The sequence below is a fragment of the Anastrepha ludens genome, chromosome 6 (assembly GCF_028408465.1).
Source record: "Anastrepha ludens isolate Willacy chromosome 6, idAnaLude1.1, whole genome shotgun sequence".
Taxonomy (NCBI): Eukaryota; Metazoa; Arthropoda; class Insecta; order Diptera; family Tephritidae; genus Anastrepha; species Anastrepha ludens.
The window spans coordinates 51,916,747-51,940,297 of NC_071502.1; the positions used below are offsets into that span (position 1 = coordinate 51,916,747).

At 38.2% G+C, this 23,551-nt stretch overlaps 3 protein-coding genes across 4 annotated transcripts; 1 reads left to right on the forward strand and 2 right to left on the reverse strand.

The window, feature by feature from the left end:
• Window positions 1-1,144: 1,144 nt before the first annotated feature.
• LOC128867909 (PI-actitoxin-Afv2b-like) lies at window positions 1,145-1,583 on the forward strand. Its single transcript, XM_054109521.1, has 2 exons — window positions 1,145-1,283; window positions 1,351-1,583. The coding sequence occupies exons 1-2, from the start codon at window positions 1,208-1,210 to the stop codon at window positions 1,536-1,538; spliced, it is 264 nt and encodes an 87-aa protein (XP_053965496.1). The 5' UTR covers window positions 1,145-1,207; the 3' UTR covers window positions 1,539-1,583.
• A 5,926-nt stretch (window positions 1,584-7,509) lies between these two features.
• On the reverse strand, window positions 7,510-8,501 carry LOC128867555 (histone H1A-like). 2 transcript variants are annotated; one of them, XM_054108905.1, is made up of 2 exons: window positions 8,384-8,501; window positions 7,510-8,298 (listed from the first exon to the last, which is right to left on the reverse strand). In XM_054108905.1, exons 1-2 carry the CDS (start codon window positions 8,384-8,386, stop codon window positions 7,675-7,677), a joined length of 627 nt encoding a protein of 208 aa, XP_053964880.1. In that variant the 5' UTR covers window positions 8,387-8,501; the 3' UTR covers window positions 7,510-7,674. The 2 variants fall into 2 exon arrangements, with proteins under 2 accessions (XP_053964880.1, XP_053964879.1); XM_054108904.1 differs by having other exon boundaries at window positions 8,366-8,500.
• A 2,108-nt stretch (window positions 8,502-10,609) lies between these two features.
• Window positions 10,610-17,990, reverse strand: LOC128867066 (uncharacterized). The gene is made up of 5 exons (XM_054108159.1): window positions 17,893-17,990; window positions 17,582-17,818; window positions 17,394-17,511; window positions 12,445-14,324; window positions 10,610-10,940 (listed from the first exon to the last, which is right to left on the reverse strand). The coding sequence occupies exons 1-5, from the start codon at window positions 17,988-17,990 to the stop codon at window positions 10,622-10,624; spliced, it is 2,652 nt and encodes an 883-aa protein (XP_053964134.1). The 3' UTR covers window positions 10,610-10,621.
• Window positions 17,991-23,551: the final 5,561 nt, after the last annotated feature.

Here is a 23,551-nt window from a genome sequence, read left to right on the forward strand (position 1 = left end):
TTTTCATGCCGAACTTTCAATTTTCATCTCCAAAATATTCTAAGCCGAATTCCTACTGGTATTATGGTTGAGGTTCAAGGGAAGATCTGAGCCTTTTTTCGCTTTCTCATATGATTGCCGAGTTACTCAAATCCCAAAACGAGCGGCTCTTAGAGACAACCCCTTTACTTTTGAAATTAATTTACTCTCTATGCTAGCGACTGCCGCACTAATATGGTTAGCTACATTCAAATATACGAGTACTTGAATAATTAAAATATTTCAGCTAGCTCTCAGTCAACTGATAAATACACACACATATGAATAGTGAGCAAATAAAAAAAGTAAATATGAGCGCTAATTCATTTTTACTTGTTTTTTATCCCCGATGCATACCCAACGCAGGGTTTTATAACTTTTTCAAAATTTAGCTTAAAAATATTGAAAATGCTATTTCAAAAACTAATTAAAGAAATTATGTGTCCGAAATTGCTTTTACAAATATAAATACGATTATAAAGAGTGGCTCATTGAGCGTTAGGAATTGGAACTATCACTTGTTTTTGCTTTGGCCTCCATCATAACATCTGTGAGCTGTCAGAAGTTTAGTTTGTGAATATGCTTTAATAACTTTTTTTAGTGGAAAGCGTCAGTCATGACATTACACGTGGAACGGAGTTTCATTTAAATTCCAGTAGCCAATTCTATCAATCTAAGTTTTCAGTACATTTTTGTGAGTCTCAGCAATGATTTCATCAAAGGCAACTCCGATTTCAAGATGCAACTCCTGAAACGGCTCTGAATGGCACGCATAGCATTTACATCACAGGACTGATTTTATTCTAATGTAATATAATCGCAGCCTCTAGACGGCCAAATGATTTCACAGTATCGGCTTATTATTCGAAAAACCGAGAATTAAATTCTCAACCATATAAGAACCATATGGACTATGTAATAGAAAACTTGAAGGCATGAAACATGCGATTTATCTAAGACTAAAGAAATAATAAAATTTATGTATCGAATTATCCAAGAAAGTGGGAATCCAGCACTGCTCTTTTAATATTTCGTGCATTGAAACATGCGTTGGTTTTAAAAAGTTGCCCGAACTTAAGCTCTTCTATTTACTTCTACAACAAGTTAGTAGTTAGAAAATCTTTTATCAGTTGAACAGAAACTTTCGAAGTGTACAAAGTGGATATTACATTACTAAACAAAAGCCAATATGAATACGAAAGGCGCTTTACTATTTGCGCTCAGTGTTTGTTCAATTTATTGCTGTATCCATGCTAAACGACCAGGTATTATTTTCGGTTATGTTTAAAACATATTAATTATAGTTGTTTTTCTATTTTATACCAATTTTAGCTCATTGCTCGCAGCCACATCCGCAAGGATACGGTCCATGTGATATGATCATCAATGGCTTCTACTACAATGCTGAACGAAATGAGTGCGAGCAATGGACGGAGGACGGCTGCGGAGTTAAAGGCGGGCATTCATATCATTTTAAAGAAGATTGTGTGAAAGATTGTATTGAATCGAATTTGAAGTAATTAAACCAATACGCCCCTTTTAATACCTAAATATTTACATCTGAAGCCTTAGAGTTGTTTACTTAATATTCATAATTTTTTTACGAGGTGTAAAAGCAATTGAAAGCCTTAGTCAGTGTGGGACTTTAACACCACTAAAAAGGCCTCAAGACCGACGGTTCGTTCTACAGCGATACCGATTTGGTAATTACGTTGAGAGGCAGTTGTGAGAAATAAGCTCAACCATCAGTTACATTCGTCTGCTGTACGTCTTGCTGCATTTTATCATTGCGGAAGTGGTTCTTGCTGCTGCGTTCATCTAGCAGCATTCTTTCGCCTAAAATCAATGGTGCGAAGTTCCACAAAATTCGTGTTGAAAAAACTTGCATCGCTCTCTACTTTTCATCCGACTCAAGCATTTGTAAGACTAGTTTATTGGGCGTTAGAAAAACACCAGTTTTGTTTGCTAGGTCGTCGGGTTCCTTAACGAACCTGCTGCAGAAAAAAGGCCACATATTCGGCAGTCTCCTCTTCCTCCAAGCATTCAGGGCAATAAGGACTACCACCCAATTCTATTCAATGCAGACATTTTTGGAAGCATTCATGTCCGCTTAAAAGGTACGTCAGGATAAAAATATGTGTTCGTACTTTTAATAGATCCACTCGTTAATCCGTGGAATCAGCCCATGCGCCCCCCAATCTGCTTGTTTGAGTTCCTCTGTCGACTTGGGACATTGCGAGCAGTTCAGTCTTTTACCCCATTCTATAGGCCCATGCGGTCTTCAACGAACTTGTTTTACTGGCCTTTCCTTCTTTAAAATGACACTTTTTGCACCAGCCCAGATTGGAGAGGCGTGTAGCATAAAGAATCCGTCACTGTGGAAAGAATATTTCTCCTGAATGTTAGTCTGAAATCAATCCAACTAATATTGACAGCTTTACTCTCTGCTAGCTCCTACTGATCAGCACCAGTTCTGTTTTTTGGGCAGCTAGTTCCAAGCTGGCGTAATACAACCTCTTTTGTATCCTTGTTACGGCATCATTACATACATGTTGCCATCTATCGATAAATGTATCAATAACTACGAGCACGATATCGTACCATCTCTCATAGCGCTCCAACGAGTTGGTCCAAGAACAGATCTTTGCGACACACCACCTGATTCGCAGTAGCTCTTTAGGCCCTCTTCTGTATCATATTGCAGTAATTTCTGCCTTAAGTAGCTGAAGATGATTCAAATAAGGTACTTTACTTCCGAAAAGCTGCTGAGTTTATTCAAAATATTTGCTCAATTGGCCGTACTAAATGCGTTTTTTACTTCTAGCGTTATCACTTCACATTTTTTTGCTGCCCTGGTGCCATTGAGTTTATTAAAAGACTTTTTTGCGAAAATAACTACTATCTTTATTATATCAACAGTAAAACTGGCCCTGCGAAAACGGAACTGTTTGTCTGACAGACCTCCTGGTCCCTCCAAATACTCCTGTAATCTTTCGCTTAATATTCTTTCGAATACCTGCCCAATAATATATGTACATACTTAGATACAAGCATATATATTAATATATATGGTACACATCTGTATGAATGTATGTATATCGCTTCAACAGTTGTTTACCCATTTTGGTGAAATCTTCACGATTGAGCTTTAATACTGTACATAAATACGGCGTACGATGCCTATCTAACATATACATATCTACATACATATGTATATTTACATTAGGTGCCGCACCAAAAAGAGTTGCAGTTTCTCCACCAGCATTTTAAAATTTAATATTTTCTAAGGCTATCGATAAAGTTTTTTTGAACAATATTTACCGGAAGCGGAAGCAGTTACATATGCAATTAGTCCAGTGAAAGCCTTGCGCTTGCGCCGATTTTTGTGAATTTTTGCTGACGCTGACGCTTGAAAAACTAATCACCCTATCGCAAGATTTATCATTTTTGCCGGTGACGTCGTACGTCAATCTTACTTGTAACTTGTGAACTTCCACCGCTCAAAATAATTTTTTTATTTAGTAAAAAAATCATTCAAAAACAAAATTGGATGATTAATTTTGCACCAGCTTGTGTAACATCGACAGGAAATTGCCGAGATAGAACGTCAATTATTTCTAAATTTTAACGAAAGAATCGACAAATGTCAGTGTGCACTCGGGGATACTAGAAAAATATCATTTATCAAGCATAAATTAAAGACCCTCCGCTTATATGTATATTACCTACATACATATGTATGTATACCAATAATGAATTTCCATACAAAGCAGGTGTTTAATTTTAATTTAAAACAAAAAAAACAACAAAAAACATTAAAACACATGAACTCCCTGTACTGAGGAAACGTTGAAAAATTATTCGATCGTGCATTTTATGTATTATATCGCTCACCGATATTTGACAAAATAATTTATTTGCCTTTTTTCTTTCTAAGCTACAGAAAAAAATAAAATCCATTTAATCCAGTACTTTCTTAAGATGCTTTAGATCTGCCGTTGGCAATGCTGCAATAAGGTTGAACTTAAGTAAATAGTCAAACATAGGATGCGGCCACGGTAAATTCGAACTGGCATTTCAGAGATTCAGATTCAGAGATTTCCATACAGGTAGACTATGTGCTCCGCTTACAATTCTCAATACAACTTTCCCTCCTACCGTCAAGGAAATAGTGGGAATGCGATCGATATAAGACAGGTGAGTACATCCATTTATAAACAGATGGTTCAAAGCTCGAGCTCAGGGTGGGCGGAAGGTATACCTGTACTTCAAACATCTGGAGGTCACCTTTAGTTTTCGGCTTCACGACTACTGCGATGTCTTTCAGGCCGAACTGATGACAATAATAAAAGCCATGACACTGGTACAAATTCCGCACAATGGGCTATAAGCCTCAGTGAACAACAACTACAACCAGACCTGACCTAATCTAAGATGTTTTCCAAAGAAAAATTTCTGTATGATTGATAATTAAAATATTTCAGAAAGTTATTTTATCGCAAGTAGGCAGATAGTATGCATTTGATACACATACTCAATATATGTATACGTATGTATATACATATATATATTATTATATATATAGGTATATCTGCATGCACTCATGTGGCGCATTAAAAGAACGCCTCGCATGAACCACAAAAAGAAAAACTCATTGGCACGCGATGATATTCACGCGACCGGCAAGAACCCACTCAATAACGCATTCATAGCTAAGAGCAAAAAGTGTGTTTGCTTACAAATATTGTATATTGACATACAGATATATGTATGTATATGTTCGGGTATATGTTTGCACATTAGTTTTTCTGTTTTTTTTTTTTTGTGCTGAGTACTTGAAGCGATAATATAGTCGATTTCGAGGCAATTTATGTGTGAGCACAACAAAAATAGAATATCTACTTGTATCTCATAGATTATTTTCGGGCTGTGGGCACAAATAGCTTAGGCTATAGACACTGTACAAATATACACACAACGTTACATTATGTTACACTTGTTCGTACCTCCTATTGCCCAGCAAACAAAAATTTTGTCAAGCACAAAATGTTGAACTCCGCGCTAAAATGGTGAAAAATGGACAAAATCTGTTGAAAATAGATTTAGGGGCATACAAGCATGTAACACTTCAAAATATCTAAAAAACGGATCGATGATTTTGTCATTTTCAGAGAGAGCACACATCTGAATCAAACTCATTTTGTAATCCTCTATTGAATGCTCACTTGAGGGTGTAAGTACAGAACTGTCAGAGCAAGTAATTCTGAAGTAGCTACAGCAGATTTGATTTTTTACTGCTATTCTGCAACATTACTTAGTCATGCCATAAGTCCTGTTACAAGGGAGGTCCGTTGAAGATTTGAAATAATAATACTTCTTTTTAATGAAATTAGTTTTATTCAATCATGAAAATAATAGAAACAAATATTTTATATTTTCATTCGAAATGGTCACTATTTGATTTCCCACAAGCCTTCAAACGATTAGGCCATTCAGCTATTGCAGCAGTTTCCATGAATATTGACGTCGCTACTCGAACCAAAGATTGTTTAAGATTCTCCAAATTTCTGTAGGTCTTTGACAGGCCATGGTCTCCTTTTCTGACCACAAAATGTAGTCCAATGGATTCAGATCTGGACTTCCCGACGACCAATCTTCTGCGGCTATGAACCCAGGAATAAGGTTTTTTAGCCACTGCTGGGTGGTTTTTGTCTTATGGGCTGGAGCGAGATCTTGCTGGAAGATCCAACGTTCTCCATTGAAGAGAGTACTGGTCAACAGGTTCACCACGCCTTCTAAGACATCCTCCTGATACACTTTTGTCCCGGTCTTAACCTCTTTTTCGCCGAAATGAAGAGATTTAACGTCTTTACAAGACACTCCCCACCAAATTATCACGGAGGCTGGATGGTGGCCATGCTGAAGCCTTGGAACAAAATTGTTTGCGTCTTTAGTTTTTGCATAGATTTTGTAATTTGCTTATTAAAAACTTCTTCAACAGTGAAACATTTTTCATCTGTAAAAGGAATATTTTCATGGTCATTAACTGCGTGCCACCGAAGAAGTTGCTTGCATCTGTCGAGCCTAATTTTCTTCAAGCGCGTTGTCAAAAGGTGACCAGTTGAGCGACGAAAGGCTTTCATATGGATAAAAGAATAAAATGAATCCAGTAACAATTATAGCACTAAGGCTTTCTAAGATAATGTTAGATCATACATTGCCCGGCAATATCTAGAAATACTCCTAAAGCATATCTCTTATATTCCAAAGACTTTTTAACATTAAATATCAGAGTATGTAGTGCAGTATCCGCGGATCTGCTTTTAATGTACGCGTGTTGTGATTTTGACAGCCCTTCAGGACCTAACCAGTCCCCTATATGGTTTTCCAAAAGTTTTTCAAAGATTTTGAGAATTTATGAAGTAAGACTAATCGGCCTATCATATTTCGAGTATAGATGACCTCTTTTACCTGCTTTGGGTATAAATACGACCCTCGCAACTCTCCAATTTGCCGGTAGTGAATCCTACTGTCACCCTACACCCTGGCTGAATCGGTATTGCTTACGTCACTTACAGCCTGTAAAGTGGGTGCTAACGAGATCTTCTAGAGACTCGGAGCAAATATGGTCATATAAATATTTATCGATCACTGATGGAAATATTAATGGCAATTTTCTGTAATTGGCTTTTATGTGAATAATTTTTGTGGAACATATTAAGCACCAGCTTTCATTTTTATGACCCATTTCCAAAAAAAAGTTCAAAGCATCTTTTAAATGGGATGTTTGAGTGCTAAAAAGTTTTACAAAAGTACAAAGCTACCGTAGACACACAAGTTGTCAATATAAGATAGACATAGACACTTAAACTTAACTGTTTTCAAGATATTCGTCTTTGAAGATTATTTAAAAAACAAAATATTTTTTGCTATACAGGTCGGTTTTTTTTTAGGTTTAGTTAATTAAATCGTCAGTTACCATCAATAAAATTTGAGCCATGTTTTGAGAGTTGAAAATGTCTCCTGAATAAATTTTGATTTTGATTTTTCACTAAGTGTTTCCCACTTCACATCATTTAGGAAAAAAAGTAAATTTTATATGGAAACTGTTCTGCAAATTAGTTAAAAACTAGAATGTCCTTTAATATTCTAAGAATAAAGTATCTGACATACATATGTAGTTCATGAATACATGAAGTTACAAATATGTCCACCCCTCCCTGCAATGTGTAATTTGAAAACAACGCAGAGTAAAAGTTTGAAATTTCGTTTAGAGCATTGTGAGCTGTCACAAAAACCGCAGACCTTGCTAGAAATTTAGGTCGATTCAAGATACGACTGATTTGATAGGAAAAACACTAATACAGTACTGCTGACTCCAGCACTGAAACCTAACATAGATTATGCCAAAAGTCAGGATATTTTTCTTTAACACTTGTAATTGTTTAAAGAGTGTTGTATCATAATTTAGAATAAATAAATTGAAATGAATTGAAAAAATGAATTGAAATAAATTTGTATTTTCCATTAAAAATTGAATTAATTTTTGAATCAAAGAAATTCGATTACCACAAATCAGTGTAAAGTAGTTCAATATTCAAAGTCTGCCACAATATGAACTTCACCATAGACACCAAACCGCGGTTGCGTGCCACTTTATGAGAACACTTCACTCGATTTTTTCGCGGCCTTGATAAAGGTTATCAAACCATGATCGGCATCGTTTTTGCCATCACCATTCTCACCGTCCTCACCATCACCAACATTACTCTTTATCTTAGGATGGGACCTCTTACCATTTAAGCTCATCTCTTTCAATTTTTGCTGTACTTTCTTTCGTAAAGCTTTAACCTTCTTTGTCTTAGATTGCTTCTTCTTCTTCTTCATGATCTTTTTCTGCTTCTTATGCAGCTTGCGTTGCTTGTACGGTAAACGAAATGAACCTGCAACTCCAACACCCTTGGTACGTATAAGTTCACCTTTCTCCAGCGAGCTTTTAATATACCGCTTAACAAAGCGAAAACGACTATTTACATTCAAAATGGTGTCACAATAGTTTTGGACAATATATTTCTTGATTGCAGTAAAGGAGACACCAGCTCGCGGATTTCGCATTAGCGTTTTAATTGCTGACGTCACCATAGTGCTTGATGGTACCGGACGTCGTTTGAAAGCTCTCACGGAGATATGTCTATGGCGAACTATGGGCGTGTCACACGGTGACGTAGGCATCAGTGCACCAATTTCAGGCCAATTTTCAACGAATGTGTCGACTCGATTCTGGTTATGAATGGTGGATGGAGAGAATTAATTTTAGTTGATACGCATTTTCTGGCATACAAATTACCTGGAATGATGAACGCACCATTTCTTTTCCAAATTATATAAATATGTATGTGGATCTCTTAAATAAAATGGTTACAAAAATATGTAAATCGTATCAAAAAGAATTACGAAATATTCTAAAATATTTGGGAGTAAGAATTACATATTTCTGTTCTGTAAGCAATATTTTCATGGCATTAAGAAAAATTTCTCCTTTGCCAGTGTTTTTCGTTAAAAGTGTTGAATTTTTATGAGGTTGAGGAAGTTGAAAAACGTAAATCATTATGGCAGTAATTTACAATATAACAGCAGCAAAAAAATTGCAAAACTACGACCACATCCCATATAATGGAAAACTACAAACCAGTATTAGATTTGAGCGTATGAGCGCAAAGAGGAACGCGTTAGCTTCGCTGTTTGTGCGAGTTATTTAGTCAAGATGTCGCAACGGCACGAATTTTAATGCCAATGATTCGTGTGCAACTGCTCGTCGTGGCTTCTGTTCACGTTACACTATTTGGCATTTACGTGATGACCCTAGTGAAGATTTGATTCGTTTATGGATGCGAAGGTTCCGGGTATAAGTTCGGTGGCAAATAGCCCGCTTGTGCTGAACCTGACATCGAGAGCAAACGAAAATATTGAACTCTTTGCTAAAGGTTTGCACTTTAAGCTGCGATGATCTATGCTCAAGGGAGTGGCTGCCCTGGGACTTCCAAAACCTATTGTGCATGAAATATTGAGGAAGGATCTTATATTTCACACCTTCAAAATTCCACTCATGCAATCACTTAAGCCCAATGATTACAATTTGCCTAAAAAACCGCGCTGGAATGATTTCGTGCGATAAACACTATCTTTTGGAGTGATGAAGCCCATTTTCATTTAATTGGACGAGTAGATACGGAAAATTGCCGTTATTGGGCATCTAAAGGACAGAACCCACTATTAAAACATCAACAGCCACTTTAAAATGCCAAAGTGATAGTTTGCTGTGGAATGGTGTAAAGAAATTTTGAAGAAACTCAGCCGCCGTAGTTTAAAGCCCGTATACGACATCGAATACGAAAATAAAACAGCTATCGGGTGTTTCAAGACGAGCTTAATCCAATAAAAGTTGTTCGGGGAAGAAGCACCTCAAAGCAAATGGCCATCTGTCAGCCGTTTTCGGAAAATCTGTTCATTTCGGCTACGAAAATGAAGCACTACGCCTTAAGATTTATTGTGTTCTCTTCATTTATTTAAAATCCTTCTTGGAGTTCGTTATTAGACGGTTAATCAAGATTTATTTGCGTTGCGTATCAATGTATGTATTATCAGGTATTTATTTAGTAGACGTCTTGTATGTAGTTTTGTTTCCTGCACTACAGAATCTGCAAATTTCACACGGAGAAATTCTCAGATTGGTCAAGTGATAGCTTAACTTGCAATGTGGCATGATAATTCTTAGGTAGTTGCTAAATAAGCTCCTGCAGTCGTTTAAAACGTTTTCTGTTGTAAGAACTCATGGTGCTTAAAATCTGGTAGGTTGTCACTGTGTAGTTCCTTGTGGACTCTGGAATTCACTTTGTTGCAAATTTGTCAACAACTACATTTTCATCAATGCTAATGAATTTGGCTTACCAAGGCACACCATCTCCAGTTTAGAGGTTACCTGATTGAATCTGAAATTCTATCGATTCTGTCTGCATGCTGCATCTTTCGTAGAGAACTTAATACACCACTGCCCATCAGGAAAATTACAAAAATTTGGGCAAGAAATCGTTTTTGTTTTTTACTTTTTATATTTCAATTAAATGCTGACTGACATAAACATTTTTTACACATATTTTTAAATGCTTCAGTATTTAATAATTCATAAGTCATATATATGAAATGTATATAAGTACATATCTGTGGACTTTTGACAAAACCACTTAAATGGCTTTAAGCGGTTTTGCTTTAAGATCTACAAATTCTGATTTATCATAAAATTTTGTTTTATTTTACTGAACTTTTTTAAGATATGTACTTCAGCTACGGCTATAAATGATTAATTGATCCAATATTTTGCAAAAGGCAATCCATTTAGTACCTGACAGAAAATAATGCTAAGCCGACTTAGGTTGTTTTGTCAAAAATACACAGATATACACATACCATTTGCTCAAGTATAGTAAATATATCGAATAAAATAAAACACCAAAATACATTATAATAGAAAACTAAGTAGTTACAAAGATAAAAGGCCATTTCATAAAAAACATTCAAAACAAGACGCTGCTGCTTCTGACACTTCTTAATCGATTTTTGAGGTACGGCTTGCGACCATCGACGACGTAACGCTAGGATTTCGTTTGGGCAGCGGCGGTGGCGAACATGGACTCATTGCATAGGTGTTGGGTACGCAACGTTCCTCATCACAAGTGTAATGATATGGCTTTGGCAATTCATATTGGTCGTCGATAACGGAAAATGGTGGTGGGGCAAAGGAGTTTTCAAAATATGTAGATGATGACTTGATGCTTGAAAAACGCTCCAAATTATATGTGGATACACTGAAGGGTGGCGGTGGTGGCAGAGATGTAGGTGGAGTCTCCGGTAGGGAAGCTGTAAGCCTATAGAAACAATGTTGGGAAAACGATTTTAAATGAGTTTTTATAATTATAATATTTGTATTAAATAATGTCTGAACGGGTATGCTTAGTAGCGGTCAGAGTAAATGCAAGATTTATTTTCATTTCTCGAATTGAAGGCCCCAAATCCTTAGCAAGTGGTATTTGTCAAAATGACTAATGCACGTTAAATGTGGCATAATAGGCAAAATAGAATACGTGTATTTGAGTCGAAGGCGCCATATACATATGTACCGTACACGGAGTAACAGTCAATTGCGTTGCCGCAACGAACCCATAGTGACAGGCCTAGAACCAAGAATGATATAATATAAAATTACCCAGATTGAAGTGAAGAAAGTGCGTAACTACATATGTGGTACGAAATTTCAGATGTGGTGTGTGAGAGCTAAGTTAGGTTAATGAAAATATAAAAGAAAATAGAAGAAAAAAGAGATAGATAGAAAAAAGTGGTTTGCAAAAGCAATTACAAACCGAAATCAAAAATCACTTCAGCTCAATAACTGGTTCAGTCAATTTACTGAGAGTCGAGTAGCTTTCCGCGAAATGGGCAATCAATCGTCAGTATTCGCTCGTGAATGATGGTGAACTACTTACCAGCACTTACCGAAAGACTATTCCAGAAGCAATGAACTTTATTGCGGAAAACAGAAAAAGAGACAGATCTGTATGTGTCTGCAGCGACAGCAAATCTGCGTTCATGGCCTTAGACAGCCCTCCAACCCCTTTAAGGGTGGTTGAGTCCTGTAAATCCAGGCTAAACTATATCGGTAAACATAATATCATGGTCCTAACATTGGTCCCGGGACACGGGGGTATCGCGGGTGACGAGATCTCTGATTCTTTAGCTAGGATGGGATCTGAGGCCAACTTCTTTAGCCCGGAGCCCCTTCTGCCACCCCCTTCCGCAACCTTTAAAGCCACGGTTAGCAAACCGGTTACTACAACAAGAGAGCTTGGCCAGCCGAGAGAGACTGCAGATGGACAAAACTGATGTTACTTGTCATGTCCGACCGACTGTCGCAGATCCTCCTGTCATTAAACAGAAGGGACTGTAGGCAGTTGGTTGGACTGATGACGGGCCACTTTCAAGGGGTGAAGCACATGGAAAAAGTAGGTATCTGAGACAGTGTACTCTGCTCTGCATATGAAGAGGAAGATGAGACGGCGGACCACTTTCTGTACGTCTACCCGGCCTTCATTCGAATCAGTCTTGAGGTCATTTGCACTGATGTGTTAAGAAGTCACCACCTTGGCTCCTTGGTATCACAAGATCTACTCAGATTTCTTTTGAAGTCGGGTAGATTTAAAGAATATCAAAAAGAGAACCCGAGTGCAGTGCAATGGGCCTAATGTAGTCTGAGTGCTGTAGTTGCTAGTTTGCCCCGGCAAAAAACAAAAAACCGAAAGGCAAATAAATATACCTAAGTATGTATATACGCATGAATATACTGTATTATTTTATAACAAATCAGCGCACACTTACTTCTTTGTAGATCTCCTGCTGAGTGGTTTCTTTTTAATAGAACACATACTTTTCAGGTAACCTGATTCTGACTCGGAACGCTTCACCACCAACACATTTTTCGAACCCTCCAACAATTCTGGGTATGTTCTGATACCAAAGTAAGCAATAATTCCACCAACGACAATCGACAGAGTGAAAATCAAACACAACATGCTGATCGTGAATTGCTTCTCATCCTCGGAAATCCATATGCTTTCGTGGGCATCTTTAGATGGTGGCACATACATAGGAAGACAATTAAATGGTGAGATGGTGTATTCTAGTGTTGCTGGTACTGGCAGCATACAAAACGTGTAAGTGCAATTTTCATCGAGATCATTTGCAATCAAATATGGCTGTGCATACTTTTCACAATAATAATCGATATTTTGAGCAGGACCTTCATTCTTTTCAAAATTTGTCTCATTCTGTCGACTAAACCATATAATATTTACAGTTTTTTCGCTGTTGTAATTGTTTATCAACACTTTCACAGATTTATTAGCCATCAAAGTCAACTCGAACGTATATGATGGTATCTCAAATTTATAGTAAGTCATGGATATGGAAGGGATGATTTGACCCGGATTAGTCGTGGACTTTGTCTCGATAGTGGTGAAGCCATCACTCGAAGTAGTATTGTCAGACTTTCTAGTAACAGGCCCCGCTGTTGACCAAGTATAGGGATTGGTTTTGATTGTAGTACTTTCTTCACTTTCTACACTTTCTTCTCCCGATTTTGTTGTTTTCTCTAGGGAGACAGTAGGTTCCGTCGAAAGAACTTCTATTTCAATTGAACGTTTAATTCTTCTAGTTGATCCATGTTCGCCCGCTACATTCGTGGTCGGTATATGCAAGCAATGCATTTGAATGACACCTGCTGAGTCCTCAACATTCGAACGACTAGTGGAGCCAGAAATAGAATTAGAATTGGATTCAGTACTAGAGCCAACTTGTAACGACGGCACTCGGCTGCTATTGCTTGGTGGTGCAGATGTAGCGTATGTGATTGTGGTAAGCGCTGTTGTTTCTCTCCCATTGTTTGTCGCTGTTTCAGTACAAACATCATCTTCAAAATTAAGTTTATTCAAGGTCTCACCATTGCGGTGAAATGGTGAATGGCAATATATGGTGCCTAAAAACTGCTTACGAAACATCCGATAAGCCTCAGCGAACTCCTGCAATTGGCACACACAATTCCATCTGTTGAACGCTAAGCTAACGAGCGTGCGTCCTGGTCCCACCAGAAGTGGTCCTATCGTATTGATCGATATAGTGGTAAGTAAGTTTTCAGACAAATCGAGCACTTTCAGAACGTCTTTAAGATCTTCAAATGCATCACTGTTGATGGCACTGATTTGCGAATTGGACAAATGCAGGTAACGCAAATTGGGAGTGGCCCGAAACATTTGCCGGGTCAAGGGACCAGTAAATACGTTATTGCTCAGATCGGCATATTCCAGTTTGGCCAAAGTACTCCCACCGAATATCGGTTGTCCTGGTAAGACATGCAAACCGCAGTTCATGCGTAAATGTAGTAGCGTCGATTGTACCGGCTGGAAGAAGGCGCGATTTAGTTCTTTAATTGGTGTGTCAATTATTAAATAACGCAGTGATAGCAATCCAAGTAGCGCTCCACTGCCGACTCTTTTCAATTGTAAATCACTCAGAGACAACAGATTTGTATATGTAAATAGCGGCGTATTGAAGGCTCCGCTTTTGATGAGTGTAATACTACTGTTACTAATCACCAACTCGGAAACGGGCCGTTGGAAGTCGATCCAGTCATTGCGCAAAAAACCACTTGGAAATGTTTGCTCTTTGATCAGCAATACATCGATCGCAGGGCAGAGGGTAGCCTATGGAAGAAAGGTTGTCAGATGAAAAATTGTGCCATAATAAGAATACAAAATTTTAAGTGCTAGGCAAGCTACCTACCTGCCACCTACCTCCCAAATTTATTTATTTAGTGAATTTACTTCGAATTCCTTTTTAATTCGTCCCAAGGGTCACCCTAATGCTCATAAGTGTACGTGTTCGCAATGCGTCTATGCAAAATGTGTAAAAAATAGCTTCGAAAAACTTCTCAAAATTGCAATTAGTGATGCCATAGCCATAACTCCGTAACCGTAACCACAACCATAGCCGTAACATAACAGTATTTGTTGATTACTCATGCCGTAACCATAAACAGCTAATATTGAAGTGGAATTAATGGCAAATTTTGTATTTTGTCTTAAAAACACGGATAATTTATCACTAAGCCAATAAATTTTTCGTTGTTTTTTTAATATCCATATGTAAAGTATTTCACAGCTGCTTACGGGGGACAACTGAGACTAGTTCTGTCGACTCTTTCCTGGCAATCTCATTAGCAATTTCATTTCCCTCTATGTTCCCATGCCCTGGAATCCAGATAACAGAAATGTTTCCTGCATATTCGAGACGTTTGGTCTCCTCCTTATAGGAGTTGACCAGAAGAGAGCTGCAATATGGCGATGACAGTGCCTTGAACGCAACTTTAATATCGGAAAATATAGGTACTTATGTCTCTCACCTAACAGCGAACTCTAAGCATTTTCATGGCTACAGTAACGCGAAGGCCCCTGCTTGAAAAACACTACTAGTTTTCGAAAGTTTAAAGGAGACTGAAAAATTGGCTGATCTATAGAAAACCACCGCTCCAAATTCCATCTTGGATCCGTCAGTGAAAACAGAGGTACCTATGTCCGTACAGACTCTCCCCTCTTTCCAATCCTGGCTGCTTGGAAAGATAGCCCTAGCGCAACCCTCAAACCCCAGTTTGCGATATGAAGAGATCTGTCGAAGTACAAAGAAGGAAGGAGAAATCTGCCTTAAAATGCTACCATGCCATTAAAACATTGCCTTCAGAGGCCAACCTCCGTCAACCTAATAGCGCTCTGAGTGGCAATGGATTGAACTTGGAGATCAACGGGAACTAGGTGTAGAATGACGTTAAGGGCGACAGTGGGGCATGTTCTACACGCCTCAGTTATGCCAATTCATGCAGTTCTCTGCTTTCTCTTCAATTTAGTGGTGTTATAGCCTTTTGGAAGAGCTGCCCACCAAATTAAGGAGTCATATGTTAAAATTGGCAAAGTTGTACATCCAGAGTACGACACGTGGCTTGAGAGCACATTTTTTGCCGTAAATAGTTTTATAGGAGTAGAAAGGTATACTGGCTTTTTTATCTCGATTTTCGATGTGTAGCTTCCAATGAAGCCTGGCGTCAAGTATTCCACCGCGATACTCGACTTCCGACGAAAGCGTAAGAAACTGGTTGTTTAATCTTGAAGTCTAAAAGGTTGAGGTTTGTATTTTCTGGTGAATAGCACCAACTTCGTTTTGTCAGAGTTGGCTTTAAGACCGCAACTGGCAGCCTATCAACTGACTACAGCCAATGCTCCCTCCAAAATTTCAGCTATGACTGAGGAGAAGGCGGACAGTAGGATGCAAAAAATTAACGTGACTTAATTATGTGAGCACAACCTGAAACCACCACCTAACTTTTCTTTTTCCCAGCTATTAAATATGAATGTATCTGTTATCTATCAATTGCCTCACTAAGCTTAAACCCCTTAACTACCTTCAGGTTATTTAACTTTCGCTCCACCTGACGCCCACATACGAGGTGTGTTCAAAAAATAAGGGAATTTTAATTTTTCTCAAATAGTATTTATTTATTCCTCAATTTCTATTTTATCTCCTTCAAACTAGAATATATAACACACGTGTACCAGCGTTTTTTCTAATCCTCGAAGCAGTTCTGATATGCACTTTTTTGTATGTCCTTGAGCTCTCAGCGATTCGGTTTTTATCTCCTCAATCGTCGCAAAACGCCATCCTCTCATGGAGGGAGCAGGAAAAAGTCGCAGGTGGTCAAATCTGGGGAATACGGTGTCTGAGACATGCTAACGGTGTTTTCCCCCCAAATAATCTCCCACAAGCAAAGATGAGTGAGCAGGTGCATTATCATGATGCAAAAGCCATGAATTTTTTTCCACAATTCCGGACGTTTTTTCGTATTGCTTCACGCAAACAGCGCATAACTCGAAGTATTACTTCTTATTTACCGTATGACCTTGTGGTAAGAACTCCTGATGTATGATGCAATCGAAGAAAACAGTGAACAAAACACTGACACCTTGGCATTTGATCGAACTTGGCGTGCTTTTTTTGGTCTTGGCTCTCCTGGACTTTTCCATTGGGACGATTGGGCTTTGGCTTCGATGTCATAACCATATATCCATGATTCATGTTATGACCCTTAAGCAAATCTGGATTATTCTTGGCGTCATTCAACAATCCCTGAACGATGCTCATGGGACGTTGTTTTTGGACAGAATTCAGCAATTTTGGAACGAACTTCGCTGCCACATGCTTCAAACTCAAAATTTCCGAAAGGATTGCTTGGTATGAGCCAATCGATACACCGACACCCTCAGCAACTTCTCTAATTGTGATTCGACATTATCCATAACAAGTTTCTTCACTTTCTCAACATTTGCATCGATTGTTGATGTGCTGGGGCGTCCAGAGCGAGCATCGTCATTCACATCTTCTCGATCTTCTGTGAAAAGCTTGTACGACTTGTAAACATTTGTTTGCCTCAAAGTACTCTCACCGTATGTCACTGTCAACATTTCAAGTGTTTTTGAGCATTTAATTTAATTTTTTACACAAAATGTGATGGAACTTTTTTGATACTTTTTTTTTTTTTGATACCCGAACACGCAAAACACTTGTTTTATTTATATCTCTCACAAACAAATTAAACGAGACGAGTGTACCAACATAAAAAAAAATAATTCAAAGTCGAATGTACGTTGCCCGCGAAATTTGAAAATTCATCTTATTTTCTGAACACACCTCGTATCTCTTATTAGTCTATTAATAAAATTTCTTACCACACCGGCTTTGTAGAGTGTTTCATACACCTGATTTGCCTGCATACAAGTGACTTTGCATTTATATTCATTGCATCCCTCATTTAATTCTTCGTCCGTAGTTTCTGCACAGACAGATCTACAAAGCACATTTTCTTATATAATATTTGCAACAATTCTAGAGCTATCCATATGTTTCAGCCACATACCTGACGCTCTGATTTAGCATGATTGTCGTTTTTACTGGCCCGTTATTCGCAGTACTGCTCTCAGTTAAGTACTCATAATCAGTTGTACTAATGTCATTGTGAAAAACTACATTATTTTTTGCTTGTATTAGAACTCCCACATAAATAGTGCTCGCAATTATGCACAAACCTACGGTGAGCAATAACCAGGCGGTCACTTGGACGCAAGTATCGGTGAACAAATGTGATTTCCAGTCGCTTTATTGGCAAAATCGATAATAGTTAATGCGTATGTGAATAAATTAAGATATGTATACACAGCCTCAGCATACCTTTTAGAGTGTCTCTCTTCCTTTTCCTTCTTTTTCAAATCCTTTGCGAGCTTCCTTTTAGGTTTGACAGGTGCAGCCTTCGATTCTGCTTGTGACATTGTGTAGTCCCAAATCCATATGAGACTGAACTTAATATTCAAATGAGGCGATGTTAAATATTATGTTCATACAGGGTGGTCCATACACAAGTACATTTAAAAAAAATCAATAAAATTAACAAAACTGAATTTTTTGGTATGTATAGTACGGCTTTTGTGGCTTTTCCATTTCAACTCGTAATTGGAAACCCGCTTATATGGAGTACGATGTCATTCATGTAGCTGACCCGCCTGATTTCACAGTAGCGTATCCCATTAACCCAATTTCTCAGCACTTTGTTGACGGCTACCGTCGTCATTTCACTTATGGCACGTACTATGCTCAGCCTTAGAGTCTGGATCTTCAGCGTTTGTTAATGGTAAGACGACAGAAAAGAAGATTATCGAGCTCGATTCTATATTACCGGAACGACCCGGATTGATATCCGCCCAAAAATTCTCCCTGCAGCAGCATTCCCCAAACATTTATGGAGAGTGTTTACGCTGTTGAAACAACAACAACAACAACATTATCGAGCTTTATATGCAAAAAATCGTACTGCTGAAATGGCAAACCATTAATCATTCAATAATTCAATTTTAACCAAAAAAAAGTCTGTGAAGTCAAAGCACTGTAACTGAAATTGCATTTCCAAAAGCATTATCGAAGAAAGGGCCAATAAAGTCACTACATCGAAATCAGCACTAAACTCACATACTAACCGGATTGCGAATGCATTGGCTCGTTGACAATTACTTGCAGGATTTTCGATCCACAGTTGCGGCAATTTTGTGTTTTAGCATAGGGGCCACACTTGAGCTGCTGTAAGGCTCCCAACTGGAAAGTGATAGCAAAGAAGGTGATCGTTTGCCAATCCAAGTAATTGATGTCAATTATATTTAAGTTATATATGTATATATAATTGGCGCGTACGCCCTTTTTTTTTTTGGGTGTTTGGCCGAGCTCCTCCTCGTATTTGTGGTGTGCGTCTTGATGTTGTTCCACAAATGAAGGGACCTACAGTTTCAAGCCGACTCCGAACGGCAGATATTTTTATGATGAGCTTTTTCATGGCAGAAATACACTCGAAGGTTTACCATTGCCTGCTGAGGGGTGACCGCTATTAGCAAAATGTTTTTCTTAATTTTGGTGTTTCACCGAGATTCGAACCTACGTTCCCTCTGTGAATTCCGGTCGGTAGTCACGCCCTAACCCATTCAGCTACGGCGGTCGCCAATAAGTTAATTGAACTATTTTAAGCGAATAATTCGAGATGCTTGTGAAAAATGTTCATGAAGTTGCTGCTGGGAATGTTGAAGCAGAGCCTTGAGTTCGATTACGAGTCGATGTGCTTAGATTGAGCTGAATACCCCCGAACACAGCTACCACATTCTCCTCGGCATGCACGTTATGGAGATGGAAGTCGTGGGCATTCGCTAGCAAGTCAGTCGCACAAACGTTTTTCACATGCATGCAAGTACACAGCACCTTCGGTGAGTGCTGCAAAGCTTCAGGTTACTTTGAAAACTAGCTTCTTTTATGCAGAGGTATACTATCGACTAGCGGTCCAAATTTTTAGTGAGCTAAATCATCAGTACCAAAATAAAATATGATTCATGGTGTTACCTGCATTTGGATTACCTTGTGCTGACATTTATTTTATTATATCGCAGGAGCTGATATGTAAATATATATTTATTTATTTTACCTCAATCATTCATAGTAACAATTTATTAGTGTTTTTTATCAGTTCAGAGTTATCGTTTTATCATTTCGAACTGGTACACATTTAGGTATTTGTATTGGCACTTTATAAATTTTTTCCAGCAACAGTTATTGTTTACGTAGAAACTGTGGGAAATTTCATCCTGCAGCTACGTATTTACTAATGAAAGGTCAGTTAAATAATACGAAATATGCTTCTAATGTTACGTGGAATGTACGATTCATCTTCTATGAAACTGAGCCAAGAGGTGCATGTGACATGTTTGACAGCAGAATGGCGGTGGATGAAAACAGTAAAAAACCTTTATTATTACTTTGCAATTAATAGTTAGTTTCGCGGTATAATAACTAATAACACTTTAACGAAACATTTTCCGACTGTGATTGAGCTCTATATTCCCCTACTGAATCGTTTTTTTTTTTCTTTTTAGTAGGTACTTCTATTTTAACTTCAACTGTTTGCAAATTGATTTGCTTATTGAATAATCTCCCTAAAGCTCAGTCATTACATCTAATCTACAGATATTACCTTCCACTGAACTGTACGATTTTTCCTAGCTAACCATATATGGCGTCCATTAGTGACGTGCCCATTTTGACCGGGGCTTTGAACAAGTGCAGAAAAGTACAGAAAAAGTGAACGTACACATCATAATTGTATTCAAAAATAAATAAAAAAAAACAAATTTACAGCTATGATTTCAATACTTCATTAAAAAAAGATTAAAAATTATAAACATGTAGGGTGCGAATTGTATTTGAGGGCAACTTAATAGTAAAACTAATTAGCCCTTATTTTGTACAGAATTTAATGAAGCTCCACGAATTTTACACACCCTCAGCTTATTAATTAATCAATAAAGGATAAAAAGTATTCGCTGATAGTCTTGTTACATATAGAGGGCGCTTTCAGCAACATCCTACCGTGATGACTGATTTGGGTAACGCCAAGGGATTTGTGAAATTTATCGAACTAGGCAGGTTCATAATTTCGTCATTGGGTCTCTCGTGTCAGAAAGGGTATCCCTCAGAGCGGTGTACTTTATCGCTGTGGATCCTGGCAATGAATCGATTGTTAAAGGATCTAGAATAGAGGAGGACACATGTGGTCCCCTACGACAGTAGCTCTCCAATGAATGTTTGGAAATGTGGATCGATGGAATAATAATCAAGTTACGCCATCTGTTGTAAAACCGCACGAACTTATTCATAGTCCTATTAATAAGAGGGAAAATTCCCAAATGCCCTCTGCAAAATGCTTTGAACGATGTAAGTCGATGGGCTGAATCGAGTAGTCTCGGGGTAAATTCCAACAAAACTCAACTAAACTTGTTCACCAGAAAACACAGGACACCTGTTCTAAGCCCCCCACCCTTAGTGGTATCACACTGTCTGTCGATGAAAAAACAAGCTACCTAGAATTAATATTAGAGAGGAAGCTTTCGTGGAAACAAACGATAATTGGTAGAATGAGAAAAGTAACCACAGCACTCTATGCAAAAGAATTGTGGTATCAAAATGTGGCTTAACGCAGAAAATATTACACTACGAGTACGAGTATAGAGCAGTGGGAAGACCTATCATGGCATACGGAGTCTTGGTTTGGTGGTCAACACTTGGGAAAAAAACAATGGTAAAACGTTTAAAAGATGTTCAAGGGGTGCTAGTATCTGCATAAGCGGGGCAGTAAAGACTACGCTCACAGCTGCGATGAATGTCATGCTGCATCTACTACCGATTGAGGCCTACAGCAAACAACTAGCAGCAAAATCGGCATTCAGGTTATGAGTATCTTCTCACTTAGCCACTAACAAGAAGGGTCAGACAAAAATACTAGCCAAATCCCCCTTCTTACCCCAAATACCTGATACCTGATCGACATGGTCAAACCAAACTCCTTCACGACAACGCCAGGCCCCATATTTCAACAGTCGTCAAAGCCGCACTCCAAAAGCTAGAATGGGAGGTCCTACAGCATACGCCGTATTCTCCGGATCTTGCACCGATCGGTTACCATCTTTTACGCTCCCCATTAAACCATATGAAGAGCGTTACCTTCGATAACAAAGAGGTCCTTAAAAACTGGTTCAGCAACTCCTTTGACACCAGACTGGCATCAACAACTTGGTTGAAAGAGGTTGTAAGTAGCAACGGCGAATATATAATTGATTAACTCATTGATATAATTATTGTTTTTTTGTTTAAATAAAAGTATTCGGAAAAAACGCTACGAACATATTCCGCAACCTAATGTAAGGCGTTTTTCACTAGGTGCGCTTCAACTTTTTTCCGATAGGGAGGGCAAACGACGCAATATTTTTTATTTTTCGCTTGTCATTTGTAAACTTCATTAGTATACGTTTCATCATAGAACGCTACACACTTGAGCAACGATTTCAAATCGTGCAAATTTTTTATGAAAATAATCGTTCTGTTGCTGCTACTTTAAGAGCATTACGGCCATTTTACGGTCCATTTAACAAGCCATCCCTTTTTGGCTCAATGGCTTTGTCAACAAGCAAAATATGCGTTACTGGGCAGAAAGCAATCCACACGTGATTCATGAGGCACCGTTGCATCCCGAAAAAATCACTGTTTGGTGCGGTTTACATGCCGGCGGAATTGGCCCATATTTTGTCGTTGACGAGAACGATCGCCACGTTACTGTGAATGGAAATCGATACCGCGACATGATAAACGATTATTTTTGGCCGCAATTGAATGGTATGGACTTAGACGACATGTGGTTTCAACAGGACGGGGCCACAAGCCACACAGCACACGCTACAATTGATTTGTTGAAGAGTAAGTTCGATGAGCGCATTATTTCCAGAAATGGACGGGTCGAATAGCCGCCGCGCTCGTGTGATTTGACGCCTCTAGACTATTTTCTTTAGGGTTATGTGAAGTCATTGGTCTACAGTAACAAGCCGGCGACGATTTGTGAGCTCAGAGCCAATATTAAACGCGAAATTGCTGGAATTTCGGCCGATTTATGCAAAAGAGTGGTCGAAAATTGGGTTCAACGATTGGACTTCGTAAAACGTGCACGCGGTGGTCATGCAAAAGAAATCGAATTTCATACTTAAATGTACATGTTCAAACTCGATAATAAAAAAAAAATTAGTTAAAAAAGTCAAACCGTTTGTGTTTTATTCAAAACAAAAGTTGAAGCGCTCTTACTGAAAAACGCTTTATTATATTATATTTTTGTAATTTTTACTCAACAAATGGAGAGCCAGACTTGGCTAAATCAACTCCACTCATTATTGTCAGCATTTCGGTATACAAATATATATATGTATATGTATAAGTATGAATATAACAGTTCACACAAATACAACAGTTTTAAACCATTTGCCTTACATTTTACGCAAAAATAATGAATTCCTTTTTCCTGATGTTACGCAGCCAAAACATTTGCTTTCTTCCAATCGCTCGATTGCGATCGATTTTACCTTTCACAACAAGCTGCAATAAATCATATTTAGGAGCAGGCTTAAATAAACCGAAATATGCGGTTTTGCGGCTCTCTATCGTTAGTAACACCTCTCTATCCTTTCGAAGTTTGATAAATACTTCTTTGTTACTATCCACATCTCAAACGTCTCTAATTTGTTCATACCCGTTAACTTTATGTCCATGACGTCCAACAAGACAGACCAAACATAACATTTAGAGCCAAAACATAACCTCAGGCATAGTTTTACATCCAAGTTTCTATTCGAAAATATGTATACTATATTACCCGTATTAAAATCATTTGGGCGATAAGCATTATATGCAGATTTAGTGCCCACATACATATAAAAAGCTTCTTCCTGAAAGCATGATTTTCCCACTATTTGATTAAGCA